At 47.7% G+C, this 16,204-nt stretch overlaps 1 protein-coding gene across 1 annotated transcript in view; it reads left to right on the top strand.

Annotated features, from left to right (window-relative positions):
* The first annotated feature begins 823 nt into the window (after positions 1–823).
* The window catches only part of R3HDM2 (R3H domain containing 2), a 26,473-nt gene continuing 11,092 nt past the window's right edge, over positions 824–16,204 (top strand). Inside the window, exons 1-11 of the mRNA XM_009699982.1 lie at positions 824–991; positions 2,146–2,187; positions 3,898–3,984; positions 5,594–5,720; positions 6,850–6,928; positions 7,699–7,758; positions 8,438–8,578; positions 8,962–9,070; positions 11,842–11,873; positions 11,972–12,025; positions 14,479–14,711. Coding sequence (XP_009698284.1) covers positions 824–991; positions 2,146–2,187; positions 3,898–3,984; positions 5,594–5,720; positions 6,850–6,928; positions 7,699–7,758; positions 8,438–8,578; positions 8,962–9,070; positions 11,842–11,873; positions 11,972–12,025; positions 14,479–14,711 — 1,132 coding nt within the window. The remainder of the gene's footprint in view (positions 992–2,145; positions 2,188–3,897; positions 3,985–5,593; positions 5,721–6,849; positions 6,929–7,698; positions 7,759–8,437; positions 8,579–8,961; positions 9,071–11,841; positions 11,874–11,971; positions 12,026–14,478; positions 14,712–16,204) is intronic.

The following is a 16,204-nucleotide window of genomic DNA, read 5'->3' as shown; positions in this document are numbered from 1 at the left end:
AGACGGCGACACATGTTGCTGCCCTGTCTAGATTCTGCTCTAATTCAGAGGTGGTTTCAGGGGCTCTGTGGGCTGCCGGTGTTCTTGCTAATCAGAAGGAAGCAATTAAATGCAACTTTGTCAGGAAGCATTATTTTTTTTGTGTTAATCTGTAATTTGACCGTTACTGTTCGACTCCCACTTTTCCTGAAGTATCTAACCGTAGGCAGCTGGAGAGAAGATATCAGGGGTTACCTTATTTCACAGGAAGAACCAGAGCAATGTCTTGGGTACGAGGCTGTTTTCTCGCTGAAGGTTTGACTAATTGCAAGGAGGACTGGGCTGGGATTTGGGGAAAAAAATGCAGATTTTTTTTGTTGTTTGTCATGGGACAGAGCACACCTCCTCTGGTTGCTTGAGTTTATTTCACCTACTGAATTCCCCGCCTCTGTATGTTTGCTGGCAATAGGACTATGCTCGGTCTCTCCCTTGCACCAAAGAAGTTAGAGGGCAGAGTGCCTGTACTGGGGACCTCTGTATCTCAGAGGCTTTGTTCAGCCCTGCTAGTGTCTCCAGAGTCATGGTGAGAATCCTGGACCTTCTGCAAGGTCCCCTGGAGCCAGGTGCTGCAAAGGGCTGCGTCCAAGGGGATGAGTGGGTGGGCTGTCATTGGAGTGCTTGGTTTGGGGTCTTTGTACACAAGATGAGTTACAAGGAAGTCACAACCTATATGTGCAAAAGTTTGTCTTCCAGGTAGAAACTCGCTCCACCTCCTGACCTCCCTTCTACCCATTCTGTCACCTCTTCTGACAGGTGCCCATTGCTGCGTTGTAGGGCTCTGAAGATGTCAAACAGCAACACAACACAGGAGTCTCTGGAAATAATGAAGGAGTCTGAAAAAAAGGTGGTTGAGGAGTCTGTGAACAAAACCAAATATGTATCCAGGTCACCAAGCAAGGAGGAAGCAGAGAAGGATGGGGGGGAGGAGGTCAGCGTGCGCCAGGAATCTCAGGTAAGTGTGCAGACAAGCGGGTAGTCCCTTCTGCCAGCTTGCGGAGTTAGGCCCTCTCCTTGTACTTGGCAAACATGACCTAGTTGCTATCCATTCGGAAAGGGGCCGAAGCCTGTGCTACCTCCTCCCAAGGGGATGCCATGCCATACAGACTGTGGTGTTCACAGGCTGCTCTCTTTAGCTGAATCTGTTCTGCTCAGAGTGGAATAATTTAAATATTCTTTGAGCCTGGGAGGAAATGAGACTGATGTGCTCCTGGGGGCACTAATGTTCAGTCCTCAGGTTCTAGTCCCATGGCTGTTACCTCCCTCTTATTCCTTTCTTTGACCTAAGAGTCAGTCAATGACTTAATGTGAAGTGGAGGCATCCCAGGGAGGGCTTGGTTTCAGGAACGGTGCTTGGCCATTGCTTTGCTGCTGTTAAAAATACCCAAATAGGAAGTGAATGTTTTGGGATTTCATTTCAGCAAGGAAAAAAAATCTGTGCAAACATAATTTGCAGGGTGCTGGGACTCATTCCTACTGCTCTGCTCTCCTGTCACATGTTCTTTTGGCTTAGTATTAAGGTTGAAGAAATGCCAACCCTCAACAACCTGCTGAATGCTTCTGCATTTAAAGCTGGTGGCTGGTGCCAGATTTGTTCAACCACTGCGTGGGCAGACACCAGCATTGCTCAGAAAGAGCCTGACTTTGGTCACTTTGTAATGTGGAATGGGGAAAGATTTCTTAGAAGGTAGGGATAACAGATAACTCAGTATCTCTTAAATCAGAGCAAGAGTGTGTCTCATGATCTGATGTGTTAGAACCCCTTTATGTCCCAGGAATGGTAGAAAACTTCTACTTTTCCCACTTAGAAGTGTGTCATGCACCTCCACGTGTATGCCCTGTGATCCCACAGTTGCGCTGGTTCTGTCAGAAACAGAGGAACTGGGTCTAATCCATGTGAAGTTTGCTTAAGCAGTTTTTGCCCACCTGGGGCCTGACAGGACAGCTCTCCAGGTCTTCCTATTTGCACGTGCTTTCATTGCTGTCAGGTAGAGATTTTCTTCAGAGTCATTTTACGTGCTCAGTGTTGTGCTGCCTTGCACAGCAAATACCATTTACAGTGTACACATTCAGATTAAGCTTCTTGCTTTCCCTTTCCTTTCTCCACAGAGGCGAACTTCCAGTCATGGACATGCCAGAAAAAGAGCCAAGGTATGACCTCTTCTGATGTCCCATTCTTCTTTTGGCCATTCTGATCCGAGTCATGATCGCAACCTTAGGATGGTGCTCTCAAGTCTCTCCTGTCTCCAGAAGCAATGTGCAGCACGTGATGGTTCAGGATAGTAACTTTCCATGCACTGGAGCACGAGTGCTCCTTTTTAACACGCACTTACCCATGAAGGAACTGTTTGCTGCTATTAACTATCACACCTATCCCCTCCCCAGAGCCCAAAATGTCAGAAATTAAATTCAGAGGTCTCACTGGAGGGACAGGGCAGTGCACTGGCTTGTTACACCCTCCAGTTAAAAATCAGAGTTGACTATAACTGCCTGGTTTCACATAAGCCCCTTTTCTTCAGGGAATACCATGTTTGCTCCCATAATGATGGCACATGCATGTTAGTGAATCCAAAACTTTTGCTAGTGTTAAGCAACAGGACACCACTGTTCTAGAATGTTGTTTGTAGGCAAAATCTTGGGGTAAAAATGCAGCCATTGTGTGACACTTTTTTTTTTTTAATTAACCTTCTTAGTCTTAGCCCCAGTTTTTCTTTGCAAAATTTGACAATAACTACTGAAGCAGTTTGTCAAAAGTGGCCACAAATTTTCCAGGCTTGGCAGTTACAGAAACATAGCGTAGTTCAGGAGTCCATCTAGGATTCATTTAGTCCAACCTGCTACTGAAAACAGGGTCAGCTATGGCATCTGACCAGGTTGCTCAGGGCTAGATTTTAAAACGGTCATTGGGAGGGTGAAGGTCTGTCTCCACCTTCTGACCCTTCTGCTTTTTTTTTTCTTTCACAAAAGTTCAAATGAGAATGAGGACAGGTTCTGCCCTGAGGCATGGGAGAGAGGGGAGACCAGTTAAATTTGTAACAGGGGTTCTGCCTGGGTTTGGTTTTGATGAAAGTAATGTATGAAAGAGATGTGCTGCTTATGACCTACAGTGTTCAGAAAAAATACTCTAGTGGTTCTGTTTGGTCTTAAAAGCCAGGACTCTGTGCAGTACCTGAACAGGCTGTGATTCCAGTTCCTGCCCTGTCCGTACTTACGGCAGAATGTGTCTGTGCACCTCAGACCTTTCTCCATATTGTTGATCCTGCCTGGGATCTCATGTGACTGGTTGGTACATTTTTTCCTATTTGTCACCCAAGTGAGTCAACTTGCCAAGAGTCCTGAAAGTGCAGGTTTTATTTTAAGCATTTTCTCTAAGCGCTACTACATTACCCAAGATAACCAAAGTCATTAGGTCAGACAGGCGAGGTGTAAATGGGATGACAGTCTTCTAATTAGGAACAGTAACAATCTTTACATCTTAAAAAACAATAAAATAGTTGGTTTCAGCTATATACTTTGTTAGTGATTTTAATTCTTGCTGAGTGAGGAGTGGAGAGGCTGGAATTGTTCTGGATGAAGAGGTCAAAGAGCACATAAATTAAGGCAGTGAACTTTCTCACCAAAAATTTGGCTGGTTCAAATCCTAATCAAAGGCTGAAGGAAGAAAATAACATATTTGCTCTAGGACTCCAAGCCTTTGTATATTCCTGTTTGCTGCAAGAAGCTGGTTTAGTAGTCCTCCTTTTTAGCAGTTTAATTAACAATGACTGCATGACTGGCTTGGTAACGCAGCAGCATGAAGACATGAAGTGTGTGCATTTTGGCTGAGTTGTCTTAACTTTACTCTTTCTTTTCCTTCCCCAGTCTAATTCAAAACTTAAACTGGTCAGGAGTTTGGCTGTATGTGAAGAATCGTCTAGTCCCTTTGTAGATGGGCTGCTGGAGTCCCAGGTAGGCCTAGAATGAGACAAGCTGAGGAGTGTGGAAGCCCAGAAAATCCGTGTCTTGCTAGAAGTGGTGTCCTGTCCCGGGCTTGTGCCTCTGAGAGCCAAGGATTTCCCACAAGAGGCTGCTTTTGAAGGAAGCGGTCATGCCTGTGAGCACTGCTCGTATGTGCACAGTCACAAACCTTCTCTTACGAGGAATTATCTGCATCAACTTACTGGGCACCCACAGCTATTCAATTTGTGCAGGCTTGTGCCCCCAGAAATGGAATGGCACTTTGCCTTCACAAAGCCCCTGGGGTTTTGGCCGTCGGAAGGAAGTTTTTATGCAAGCCCTTTCCTTGCAACTCAGGCTGCAGTGACTGAAAGCAGGCAGCTCACAGAGAAGTGATATGGAGTGCCCTGCAGAGATGATCCCCATCTGTGGTCACTGTGGGCAGTGAGAGAGAAGCTGAAGCTTGAAGGTAGGCAGCAGTCAGAGAGGCACTGAGAACCTGTCTGCCCTAGCAAGAGCAGATAGGTTGAGCTTTCTCTGCTCACACAAACTTTAGAAGCACAGGATGATGCAGTGTGCAGAGATCTGAGCTGGCTCACTGTAGATCAAGTTGTGGCTAGGCTACAACCTGTCTTCGTTGAGCTGACGTAGCACTGCACCATGCGGAGTCACCAGCTTACGTCTGTGGTGCTAGATCAGAGACCTCTACGCTACTTTCCATTGACAAGGTCAAACCTGGGCTGTGCCAGAGCTGAGTGCTGCCCAGACCACCTCACCCTTGTGGTGAGTGGGGTACTTGGCCTCTAAGCCTTCCTTGTGTGAGAGGTTGCTCTTCTGTCTTTTGTTTGGGTTTCACTTAGAACTGTAGGGTCACTAGGAGGATTTTTAAAGCAGCTGTAAGCACACATCATGGTGCCACAGAACTGCACTAGTGTAAAGGCTGAAGGATGGGGAAAGATCAGCTGGCACAAAGGGTAGTGGTTTTGTAGTCAGTTTTAACTTGAATTTGAGCAGCGCGTGATCTGACGTTGCCTTTGACAATCCTACTGGTGTTTAACATTTCTTCCCATGGAGCAGAGTGAAGGCTTACGCCATGGTGGGCAGTTGCAACTCAAGAGAGGAGGCGAAAAGAGATATCAGAAGGCACCATGTGGCACAGGGACCACTCATCACACCACATATGCTTTTAGCTGTGCATTCTGTTTTCTTCTCGTGCCCTTTCTCTTTCCAGGTTAGACAGTAGTCTTACTGGAATGGTGCAGGACCTTCCTCACCTTAGGCACTCCTGAGTCCTAAATGTAATAGCATTTTATCACCTTCAAATAGGGAAGCATGTGACTTAAGATTCTGAGGTGATCCGGGCAAGGCAGGTTTTCAACAGTGACAAATGCTGTTGAGAGGCCCCTTAGAGCCTGATGAAGGCTTCTCATTGGGAGGAGGGTGAGGAGAGAGACTGCTTGTCTGCTCTCAGAACGGGACCTCTTGTGAAATGTCTCAGATCTGCGACCTGAATCCCCTGCCCTTCTGTGTTGCCTTTCTCGGCTGCCAACATCTCCAGCCATGGCAGTGGTTCCAGGGAGTATTGAAGTGACTCAGGCCAGCCTGGTTTGTTTTGTTCCAGGACATCATTCAGTTGCACATTAGCTGCCCCTCTGACAAGGAAGAGGAAAAGTCCACGAAAGATGGGGCTGAGAAAGAAGAAAAAGACAAGAATAAAGAAAAGGCACCAAGGAGAATGCTGTCTCGAGGTCAGGTGCTCATTTGAACAGGGCGGGTCCTGTCTTACCTGCTTTGAGGATTCTGCTGGCCAGTGGTACAGCTGTTGGAAGCAGAGCGGTTATCTCTGCTGATGACTGTATGGGAATGTATTGTTTTTATAACATCCTTTCTGGAGCAAAGCCTGGGGAGGGAGGAGGAGGGTTTCTCTAGGTTGGCATGTACCCCAACAGACTTGCAGGTTTCCTGCATAGTTGATAGTGATCTGGTGGCTTTTTAAATGGGCAGATGCAAACCCAAGAAGACCCACTGTATATAGACCTTTGCTTTCAGTTTAGATTTGATTTTATAAAGCCTGCCACAGGTGGCAAGATGTGAGATTGTGAGGAGGTGAGCTAAGTTTCTGCTGTGTGATCCTGTGTGTATGATTTTGGGGCACAGAAATGGCTAAAAGAGACATATTTAAGCTGGTGAGCAAATTGCACCTGAACTCCTTGTACAGACAGCACCTCTACACTGGTGCAGATTCAGTTTCACTTACTGTTTTTTCTGCAATTACTTTTAAATTAAAAAGGGTGTGGGGAGAGGGGAAGAACAGGGCCAGTGGGGCTTTCCAGTTCAATAGCTTGCAGGATCAAAGGGGCAGAAGTTGCTTGTACAAAAGTGTGGTGTACGACACTTGCAGGGGCCTCCTGTAACAGCGTGGGATATCCTGAGTGTGCTCTGAGTGGTTGGTTTTAGGGGCAAGGTTTCTTTCCATGAACTCATCTGATCTCCCTCTCTCTGGCATCCTCCTAACGGGGCCTTGTGCTCTTAGTGCCTTGTAGGTGGTGTACTGATCCTCCTGCTGCCCACAGGGGAAAGGGTGTACAGTCCCTGTTTTACAGAAATTTTACAGATTGAGAAACTTGACCTAGAGGTTGCATTCAGAGCCTGTGCTAGAAACTGGATATGGGTCCCAACCTGTGCACTTCTTTAACAAGGTGGGCCTTTCTTCCAGTCTTCCCATTATGAATAGTCAGTGCTGAGAATGAGTCCGAATTTCTTCGAGAGCAATGTGGGGACATCATCCTCATGCGTGTAGTGAGACACATACCTCTTCCCTTCGGTCTGTTCTACTGCAGTGTTTTGTTAATTTGTTCTGCTGCTGTTGTTTTTCAGATTCCAGCCAGGAATATACAGACTCCACTGGAATAGATTTGCATGAATTTTTAGTAAATACACTGAAAAAAAACCCACGGTAGGTCCCTAGTCAGTAAAATAACTTGCTGATGGAGTAAAGGGAGGGAGTACCTGGTGACTGATGCTTCTTTGATTGACTCTTAAACCCATGGTGTTTGTGTGCATGTGTGTGTATGTATATATATATTTACATACTTTGGGAGGAGTGGGGACTACAACAACTACAGAAAGTACCTGAAAGTTTGGTTTACTTTTTGGAATTCAGAGAGCGTTACTAGAGCTGGGGCAGTGTAGAAACAAAAAGCACAACTGTAATTTTATATACTGCAGTCATTCGAAACATGTAATTGTGTATTACAGAGAGAGAGAAAGAGGAAAAATAATTTGTTTGAATGCAAGCAGGAAGGAATCTTGATTGCTTTAAAACCCTTTCTATAAGTGTTTGTCAAATACTAACCTCTAAAGGAACTGCTGCTGTGTCAGTAATAAATGTAATCAAGCCAGATGCTGGCATAGGAATAGCAAAGCTGGAGTCTCTACCAGTGGAGCTTCCAGCAGAGCAGAGATTCAATATTAGCAAAAGCCGAGCACTGTTAGCAAAACAACAACTTTAAACTGAAAAAAATCTGGCAATTAGTTTACAGTGTGTGGAAAAAATGTGGAGTTTTTTAGTTCATTCCTGTGGAGGTTGTGTGAAGCCTGGTTAATAGTGTTGCTTGCTCCATGTATTTGTGACTTTTCTCTGTTGCGGGGAGGGAGTTACCAAGCAGAGAAAGCTGTGTTTCACTGTCTCCAAAGGTGGCCTTTTCCTTTTTCTTTTCTTGACAGGGACAGAATGATGCTACTGAAGTTAGAACAGGAGATTCTGGAGTTTATTAGTGATAACAAGTAAGTGATCATCAAGTTTGTGTCAAGTAAAAGAGGTTTGTAACTTACAGTTTAGGAGGTTGGGCACCCAGGGGAAAAGGGAGTGTCTTTTGGGCACAGTGGCTGGGAGGCCTGTTCTCTTGTACATCTTCCACCTCCTTTTGTCCATACACAAGGTTTCTGAGTATCATATTGATTGAGTATCAGTTGCTTTAATACCATATCCACTGTGAAGGAGATTAGTGCCATTGTGCTTCTCTTCCTAGCGTAAATTGGGGGTCGAGAAACCAAGGGCAGGATTCACATCCTAGAAGGTGAGATAAGACAGGTGTCTGCAGCAGAGCTTGCAAACTTCTTTATCTACTACGATCAGAGAAGTCACAGTATAAGTACTAATTCTGGCTTCTGTTCCTGCTTAGGAACAAACGTGTATTCCTGTACAAGCTGGTCTTGTTTCAGGAAAGGCCTGTTCAACTAGAGCCCTTGCATCAGCCCGTGTCTGGCAAAGCAGTGTAAGACCATGCTGGCACTCAGTGTAAGAAGCAGCACTTGAGTCCTGACTAACTGCTTGGAATAGGTGTCATGGTCTGATCTGGGATCTGGTTAAGGCATCTCTGGCCTTGATCTCTCTTTTGGTGTCAGATTATCGTTGCCTGTTTCAGGGCCTTCTAAATTCTAATGCTTTCTCCCCTTTTCTCAGTAATCAGTTTAAGAAGTTCCCTCAGATGACCTCATACCACAGGATGCTGCTGCACCGGGTAGCTGCCTACTTCGGCATGGACCATAATGTTGACCAAACTGGAAAGGCGGTCATTATCAACAAGACCAGTAACACACGAATGTAAGGGGGAGGGAGGGAGAACAACTGGGCTGGCATCCCCTTCCCTTCCCTGCATGGTGCTACATGACCCCAGACACAGAGCCCTGGCATGGTCCAGAGCAAGATGGATTCCACACCACATTTTTTTGCCTCTATAAGAAGGGCAAGCCCCCTCTCTAGAAGAGAAGAATCCTTCACTTCCAGTCCTAAGTGTATGTATTTGCAAACCCTTTCTAGCTCTCTTTAGTTCTGAGAAGGGGCAGGAGCTCTTGTTGCCATCAGACAGAGGAGAGATTTAAGACAACAAACATCTTTGCACACCCCCTCACAGCAAAGCAGTGGTTTTATGAAGACAGTTCTATGCCTATTTTTGCCCTTCTAACAAGGGCTGGTTCTTCCTGCAGCCCTGAGCAGAGGTTCTCTGAGCACATCAAAGATGAGAAGAATGCAGAGTTTCCACAGAGGTTTATCCTAAAACGAGATGATACCAGCATGGACCGAGATGATAATCAGGTAAGGGGTGGCAATGGAGTATCTGCATACTTTGTGAAAGTCAAATGTGACCTTCCTAAGATGAGAACAACTCTAACTTTCTCTTGGGTTTCCTGCAGTAACCTTCTTTAATAGAAGCTTCCACCCCACCCAAGCAGCAGCATCTAGATATATCATGAAAACTTTACAAAATACTGTGGATATGCATGAAGAATTTGTGTGGATTCTATGGGGGGTACTTTTCTGTACCCTGAATATTGACTGGTGGCTGGGCCAGGCTTTGAGGTGAAACCTTTGGCTAAGGTTTCCTTCGAAATACCCCAGAGCTGAGTATTGCCAAGCATCTCTCCCACTCCTTCCCAGGGCTTGCAGCGAGTCAAGCTGTGAAGTCATCAGGACCTCGCAGTGCTGCTGGAAGGAGCTCAGCAGCATTGCCAGTCATCAGAGCTAAAAACTCTCCTGAATCTCTGGCTGCCTTCGGGCTGTCACAGGTGGCACCACACCCGTAATGCAGAGCTACCTTGTTCATCTGTGGCTGTTTTCCCAGTCTGTGTCAGACAGAATCTTGAACGTCAAAAGCAGGGCAAGAGACAGGAGACCTCTTCACCAGGGATCTCATGCTCTTTGCTCTTGCAGCTCCCATCTTTACATCGCCCCAGCATACCACTATCCCTTGCTTTGGGTCGTGTTTCTGAACTTAAGTCATCAGGATGGGGAGCTGGTCATTGCAATCAGTATCAGTTTCTGGTTTCCCCATGGTGGCATTCTGCAGGTGATGCAGCTACCCACGAAGCACAGAATCCATGACTGAGCAGGAGTTTGCTGTGTTGGCATATGCTCCAAAGAGTGGCCTTTAGCTTTTGACCCCTGGGAACAGACTGTCTCTCAGAAGCACATGGTGATATTCCTGATCTGTCCTTTCCAAATCAGGCAGAGTTCAGGCAGAGTGGTTGTGCTTGATCCAGGAGGTGGAGTGCAGTAAGGCCTCTAGGATGTTCATCCCTAGGCATAGGTGTCCAGAAGGTAGGTTCAAAGGCAGAGACTGTGTCATTGCATCCAGGCATCATGCACACACTCCGTAATCTGCATCCACTTACACTGCTATATAAAAATAGCAGCAGCTGACTGCGCCCCCTGCTCCCATTGGCAACTGCTGACCCGCTGAGATGTGTTTGTCCCTTCAGATCAGACTCCCCTTGCAGGATGGGAGAAGGAGCAAATCTATAGAAGAGCGAGAGGAAGAGTATCAGCGGGTCAGGGAGCGGATATTTGCACGAGAGGTAAGCGTGGATGACTCACTTGCCAGGTACCCTCCTGGAACTTTATGGCAGAAAGTGTCCTTGAGTATACTAAGAGGTCAGATCTCGTCATTGCCTTTTCTACAAATTTCCCAGTGTTCTTGGTATCTGCCATTGAATTCCAGCTCCTAAGGCACTGAAATAGAGGAGCCACACCTCCACTCCCCAGTCTGCTCCTTCCCTAAATGCCTGTTTCAGGGAGCAATAGATGTGTGGGATCTGACAGAGGAGGCAGTTTTGCTCCTTGCTGCCCGGCAAGACTATAAGCTTGTGCAGCGGCGTTTCTGGGATGACTACCAAATCAGTCAATGAACCTGAAAGGAGCAGCAGCTGTCTGTCCCAGCTTCTCTCCAGTGCTGCAGCCTTGACCTCCTGATGAAGCAGTGCTGGCCTTGGAGTATCAGGCAGGGCTCTGTGCCTTTACAGGATGAGTCTGAGGAGTACATTTATTGTCTGTCTTACGAAGTGTCCAGCTTGGTTATTGCTTTCTTGGGATCTCTGCTCCCTACGTGGAACTCCTCTGAGCCGGAGCTGTGTTCCTTGCTCCTGTCTGGCTCAGAGAGGCTGCTGTGCTCTGCTGTGTTGAGTACTGTCTGCCAGCGGGAGGCAGCTCTCCATGCTGTGCCAAGTGACAAATGGTGGAATCGGGGACGATTCCAAGCACCCATCTGCCCTGGATCATGTTCAAAGTCCAGCTGCTTGCCTCCTGCTTTTGAGTGTCTTGGGGATGACGCCTTTCATTTGTCCTAATGGGAATTGCCATGTGCCTGCCCACGGAGGATGTTGAGGCAGCCACTGTGCTGAGTCCCTCCCTAGTCAAGTCATCAGGCTTCAGCTGATGACTCTCCAGCCAGTTGTGATCATGGACGTGTCTTACATGCACAGGCCCAAAGCCATCCAGAGATGTTGGTAGCTCTGCCTGTAGTCCTGGACTAGAGCAGATGTTGGCCCATATTAGCACCACGCTGGGTGGGCATGTACTTACCCTTGTTCTGTGTTTGTGGGCTGAGCCAGTGCTTTGCATCTGACTTCCAGAGGCAGGGGTGACTATCACAGGGTGGACTGGGCTGGCTTTGAGCCCTCTGCCTTTTTTTCATGGCTCTGCTAATTGTGCCTGCATTTACAAATGGGAACCCTTGTATGTCTGGCCTTGATATTTCCATTGACAAAGCTACTATCACAGCTGCCTTAGAGCAATGAAGTAGGGAGTTGAGGACTCAGATTTGCAAACTCCTGAGAGATCTCAGGGTTGCAGGTATCGGGAAAGGTTCCTAATGAGCCTGGATGGAGAGCCAAATGGGACTGGTGTGCAGGAGGCTCAGCAAGACTTCTGAGTGACCATGTGACTAATGCACAACATAAACTGTGTCTGAGTCCCATACTGTTAGTGCTTTGCTCCTCTTTGCTTTGAAATTGCCTTGTTTTGTTGCTTTCAAGGTTACTAAGTCTACCTTTTCTTTCCTTCCCATCTCCATGTCTTTTTCGTGCTTCCAGACTGGCCAGAATGGTTATCTCACCGACGGCAGGTTAGTACTGTTTAGCAGACACTGTTTATATCTCTGGATTTCTCTATGGAGGACTGTATGACTCTATAATGATGCTTTTTTCTGATATTAACCGACAGAATCTCCAAAGAAGGCTTTTCTTCTAGTTCTCACAAACGGAGGCAGATTTTTAGGTATCTCTGTGTGACTTACTTTGTACATTGTCCTGCTGAGTAAGTTTGCCCCATGCATGGCTGCTTGTGAAGTTACTGAAGTTGTATTTTTTGCAACATCAATTTCTGAGTCCTTTTTTGCTGATTCATCAATTAAAATGGAGGGGTGGAAGGCGGGAATGGCAGGGAGGAATGGGGAAGCCAGAGGATTCCAGCAGTTTTCAAACCATTCCGCCTCTTGTTTCCCAAAAGGATAGGAAAGCCCCTGCCCTTACAGTGACAGGATCAGCATCCGGATAAGATGGGGTTGTCCCTAATCCCTGATTATAAAGGCTGGATTACTTAATGGTGGCAATGAAGTGTCTCAGGCTTCAATTTCAACCAGAAAATGCTGCAGAGGGCACTGGGAACATGTTTGAACAGCATTTTATTATTAAGTAGTTTTCCCGTGGATGAAAGGGCTGGAAGGATGGAGTTAGCCTGACAAGTCACCTTACATAAATGCCTGCTGCAGGAGGCTGCTGAAGGTATAAGGATAAAGAACAGGATGAAAATGGAGAGACCCTCATGCTTGCTCTCCTCTTGTTTAGTAGCTAAAGCTGTAGAGGTGAAGCATCACTGTATATGAACAGGACAGGAGGATCTAAGCAAGTGTGGGAACAGCTTTGCCACTCTCAGTCCATCACATGGCTCAGGCTGTCCTTGGAGGGACACTGTCGTGGGCAATCAAGTGTCCTCAGCACAATTACAGGGACTGTGTCTTGGAATCTGTGTGTGCCAGTGGCAGGGGGTATAGTTTTCAGATCAGCTATGGGGCTGTAGTAAAACTCGCCCAGCAAGTGGCAAAAAAACCATTGCTGATCTGATTGCAGCTTTGAGAGCTGAGCTGCAGCCAGGGCTGCACTAGGAGCTTTTCTGACTGTTGTGCCCAGTCCCTGAAGAGCTTGGTTAACCTGCTGTCTTTGTTTTGTGGCTCCCGTAGTGGGGAGAGGGAGGATATATGGGCCTCAGGACCCTTTTGAGCTCTGGACAGACACAGACAAGCTCTTGAGGAGATTGGGGTTCCCTCAGTGGTGGTGCTGGAGATGATGTCCGTGTGAACTCCAGAGACTTACCACCCTCAAAGACAAGCATTCAGAGCAATACAGCTGTGTATTTCACTTGTTTGGAAGTCCTGTATTGATGCTGCTGAAGCACAGATCTGATCGCAGAGAGCTCTCTGCTGGTGGACACACTTGGAAACGGGCTGTAGTAAGGCTGATGGAGAGAAAGGCATGGCTGAAGCTGCTGGGGCAGTGCTCTCAGAGCGCGGGGGTGTGGTAGTGTGCCTGGAGTTTGGAGAGCATTTGTAGAAAAAGCAGAACTGTTACGCTGCTGGGTTAGCAGTAATCAGCTTGAGAGGGGTCTGGGTTCTCAGGGAACCAGAGTTAGCAACTGAGTCAGAGCAGAGGCCGTGACATGCCCCTTCCCCACACACACACACAAACACTGCCCCCACCTCTCTAAACATCCCCAGGAGCAGCCTTCAGAGTTCAGTTTGGAGAGAGCCCAAGAGCTTGACAGTGATGCTCGTTAGGTCAACTGTAATGTGGGGGTTGAGGCTGCATAGTCCAATTCCTTCACCTCTTTAGGGATAAAACCGTTGTACTGGTGTTCCAAGAGACGTATTTTCTTTGGTTCTCGCATGCTCCCAGCAACCCAGGACATCACCTCAGAAGTTCCTTCCAAGCCTATCTTTTCCCCTCCACAACTGTGTGGAACTGCTGCTAGGCTCAGCCTGCAGCATTGTGGGAGCTCATTGTAGGAGCGTCTCTTCCAGTGTTGCTTTCTTCACCATTCCCCCCCCCGGGTGAAGGCCCAGGAACCCGTTACTGTGCTTACGATCCTGAGCTGGGCTAATAAACCAGGCGCACTGCTTGGGATGTTTGCTAATGCTCCGTAAAGTCCTGCTGTGGCCAGAGCTGCCCTGGGGCTAAGGGAGGGTTATCAGTGAGAGCACAGCTCTGGGCGTAGCAATTTCCCAGCACGTAGCTGTCCCAGCTGGGCAGGAAGCCTTTCCAGGGCTGGTACGGAAGGTAATCTCACAAGACCTCAATCAGCCTTGTCTCAAGGCTTCTGTTAAAAGCTCCCTGTTCTGAGACGAGGAGGGCTTTGGCAAGGGATCATGCTCTGACCCTGCTGGCATCTCTTCCAGGCTGGGATCTGGCTAGGGAAAAGGGCCAGGAGCCAGCTCTCATCACAGGCCAAGGAAGATCAGCAGTGTCTAGGTCTTCACAGTACATGCCCAGGAAAGCTGTGACCCAGGGGGTGTGTTTGCTGTCAAATCCCTCTACAAAGCGCCAACATGCTGTGTGACAGAGCCAGCTGCTGACTGGGCGCACCACCCCAGTGTGGCAGTACGGATGCAGCACCTGCAGGTCCTGCTGCTGCCCCTTTCCACTGGAGGTGCGGTCTAACTCCTCTGGTCTCTGCAGGGGCAACCGGGACAGTTTGAACCGGGCCTCAGGCAGCCGCCAGAGCAGCACAGAGAGCGAGATAAAGTCGCTGGAGCCTCGGCCGTGGAGCAGCACAGACTCAGATGGCTCCATCCGCAACCTGCGACCACCTGTTACCAAAGCCAGCAGCTTCAGTGGCATCTCCATCCTGACACGGGGGGACAGCATTGGGAGTAGCAAAGGCAGCACTGCCAGCAGAACGTCCCGGGCAGGTACTGTACTGTTTCCCCTGCACACCTTCCGCCGAAGGCCACCTAGCATGACCACCCGTCTTCAGGTGGGGGAACTGGGGCTTGTGGTGCTCTGGTCAGTGACTGGTTAAAATGGGACATGGTTGGCATCATCTGAATGTGTTCAGTACCTAGGCAGCGATATGCCAGTTGGTTCATCTGCTTTTTCAATACTAACCATCAGATTGTTCTTCCCTTTAGCAGAGTTATCTAAGACAAAGGACATTGTTTAGTTCCATACCCTGGAACTCAAACTACCAATTTTCTGTTATTTTCTCTCCTCAGCTGTTCTGCAAGTTATATTGCCATTCCTTTCTGCTCCCCAGAATCCCTCACAGCCCTAAGGAGACTTAGTCAGGGTGAACCATCTGGCACTTTTCTTTGCTTTCCAACAAAGGAAGGCCAGGGAAGGGTGTCACCAATTAGTCTATCTCATCAGACACACAGTCTGTCTCATCAGACAAAGACTGCGTTAGTTGGTATGTGCCTACAGTGTTCTCAGAATGATTCACTATACTCCTGAGAGCAAACATAACAGCAGGGAGCTGGGCCTGCAGCTCTTCAAGAGCTGTTGAATACAGCTCAAGGTTTCAGGAGCACCAAAGGGAATTAGGATCACAAGTCTCTTTGCCTGCTTCAGATCAGTTCTTGATTTTCCATCTAGGTAACACAGAAGGTAGCCCGTGCACAGAGCACGTTATTGTGGGGCATCACTGGTAATCTGTTACTGACAACGGCTTCCTGAGAGGATATGTGCTGCACTTGGCAGGGCACCAGCCCTTCTATCAGTGGGGAGCAGAGTCCTTTATTTTCAACTGACTGCCTGTGAAAGGCATTTGTGGAAGAGGCAGCACAAGTCTTTGCTCTCATTTTAATGTTCCAGTGATAACAGAGGAGCCATATGGTAGCTGGTTACAATTGCTGTGCGCTGTCAATGAGCAAAATCCAGTGTTGTTTCACTGTCTAGCCTCCTCTGTTCTCACTGGTAGGCAGCAGGTCCCCAAATGCTTGAGAGCTGTCATTTTACTGGGGAGGAGAGGCAGATTGGTGATTGTGGGTGATTAGACTGCTCCACAAGAATTCTTTCAAATAAAAGGGATGGATCTAAAAGGCAGCCAGGCTGCTGTTCTAGCACCCAAGCCAGCTTTGAAAACCACACATTCTTCTTGCACCTTCTTTGAAGGTGCCTACATCATCCCTTGGGACCCCGTTTCCATTGTGCTCAGGGCAGCACTTATTCTGATTATTGCAACCACCTCCGGGACTGATTCATCAACTGATGGGAGCAGTTATTTGAAGATCTGTCCCAGCCATGTGGAAAGCAAAGCAAGAGAGGATCTGCTTTTTTTGCTCTCACTGTATTTTTCCTCCAGGTCTCCTCTGGGAACAGAAGCCAATTGCTCTCCAGGCTTTATATAATGGCGAGTGATTAGAAACATCTTACAGTGGCGGGGGGGGGGGGGGGAGAAGAAGAC

Source organism: Cariama cristata, unplaced genomic scaffold (genome assembly GCF_000690535.1).
Source record: "Cariama cristata isolate BGI_N322 unplaced genomic scaffold, ASM69053v1 scaffold14155, whole genome shotgun sequence".
Taxonomy (NCBI): domain Eukaryota; kingdom Metazoa; phylum Chordata; class Aves; order Cariamiformes; family Cariamidae; genus Cariama; species Cariama cristata.
This window is presented reverse-complemented; position numbering and strand designations above follow the sequence as displayed.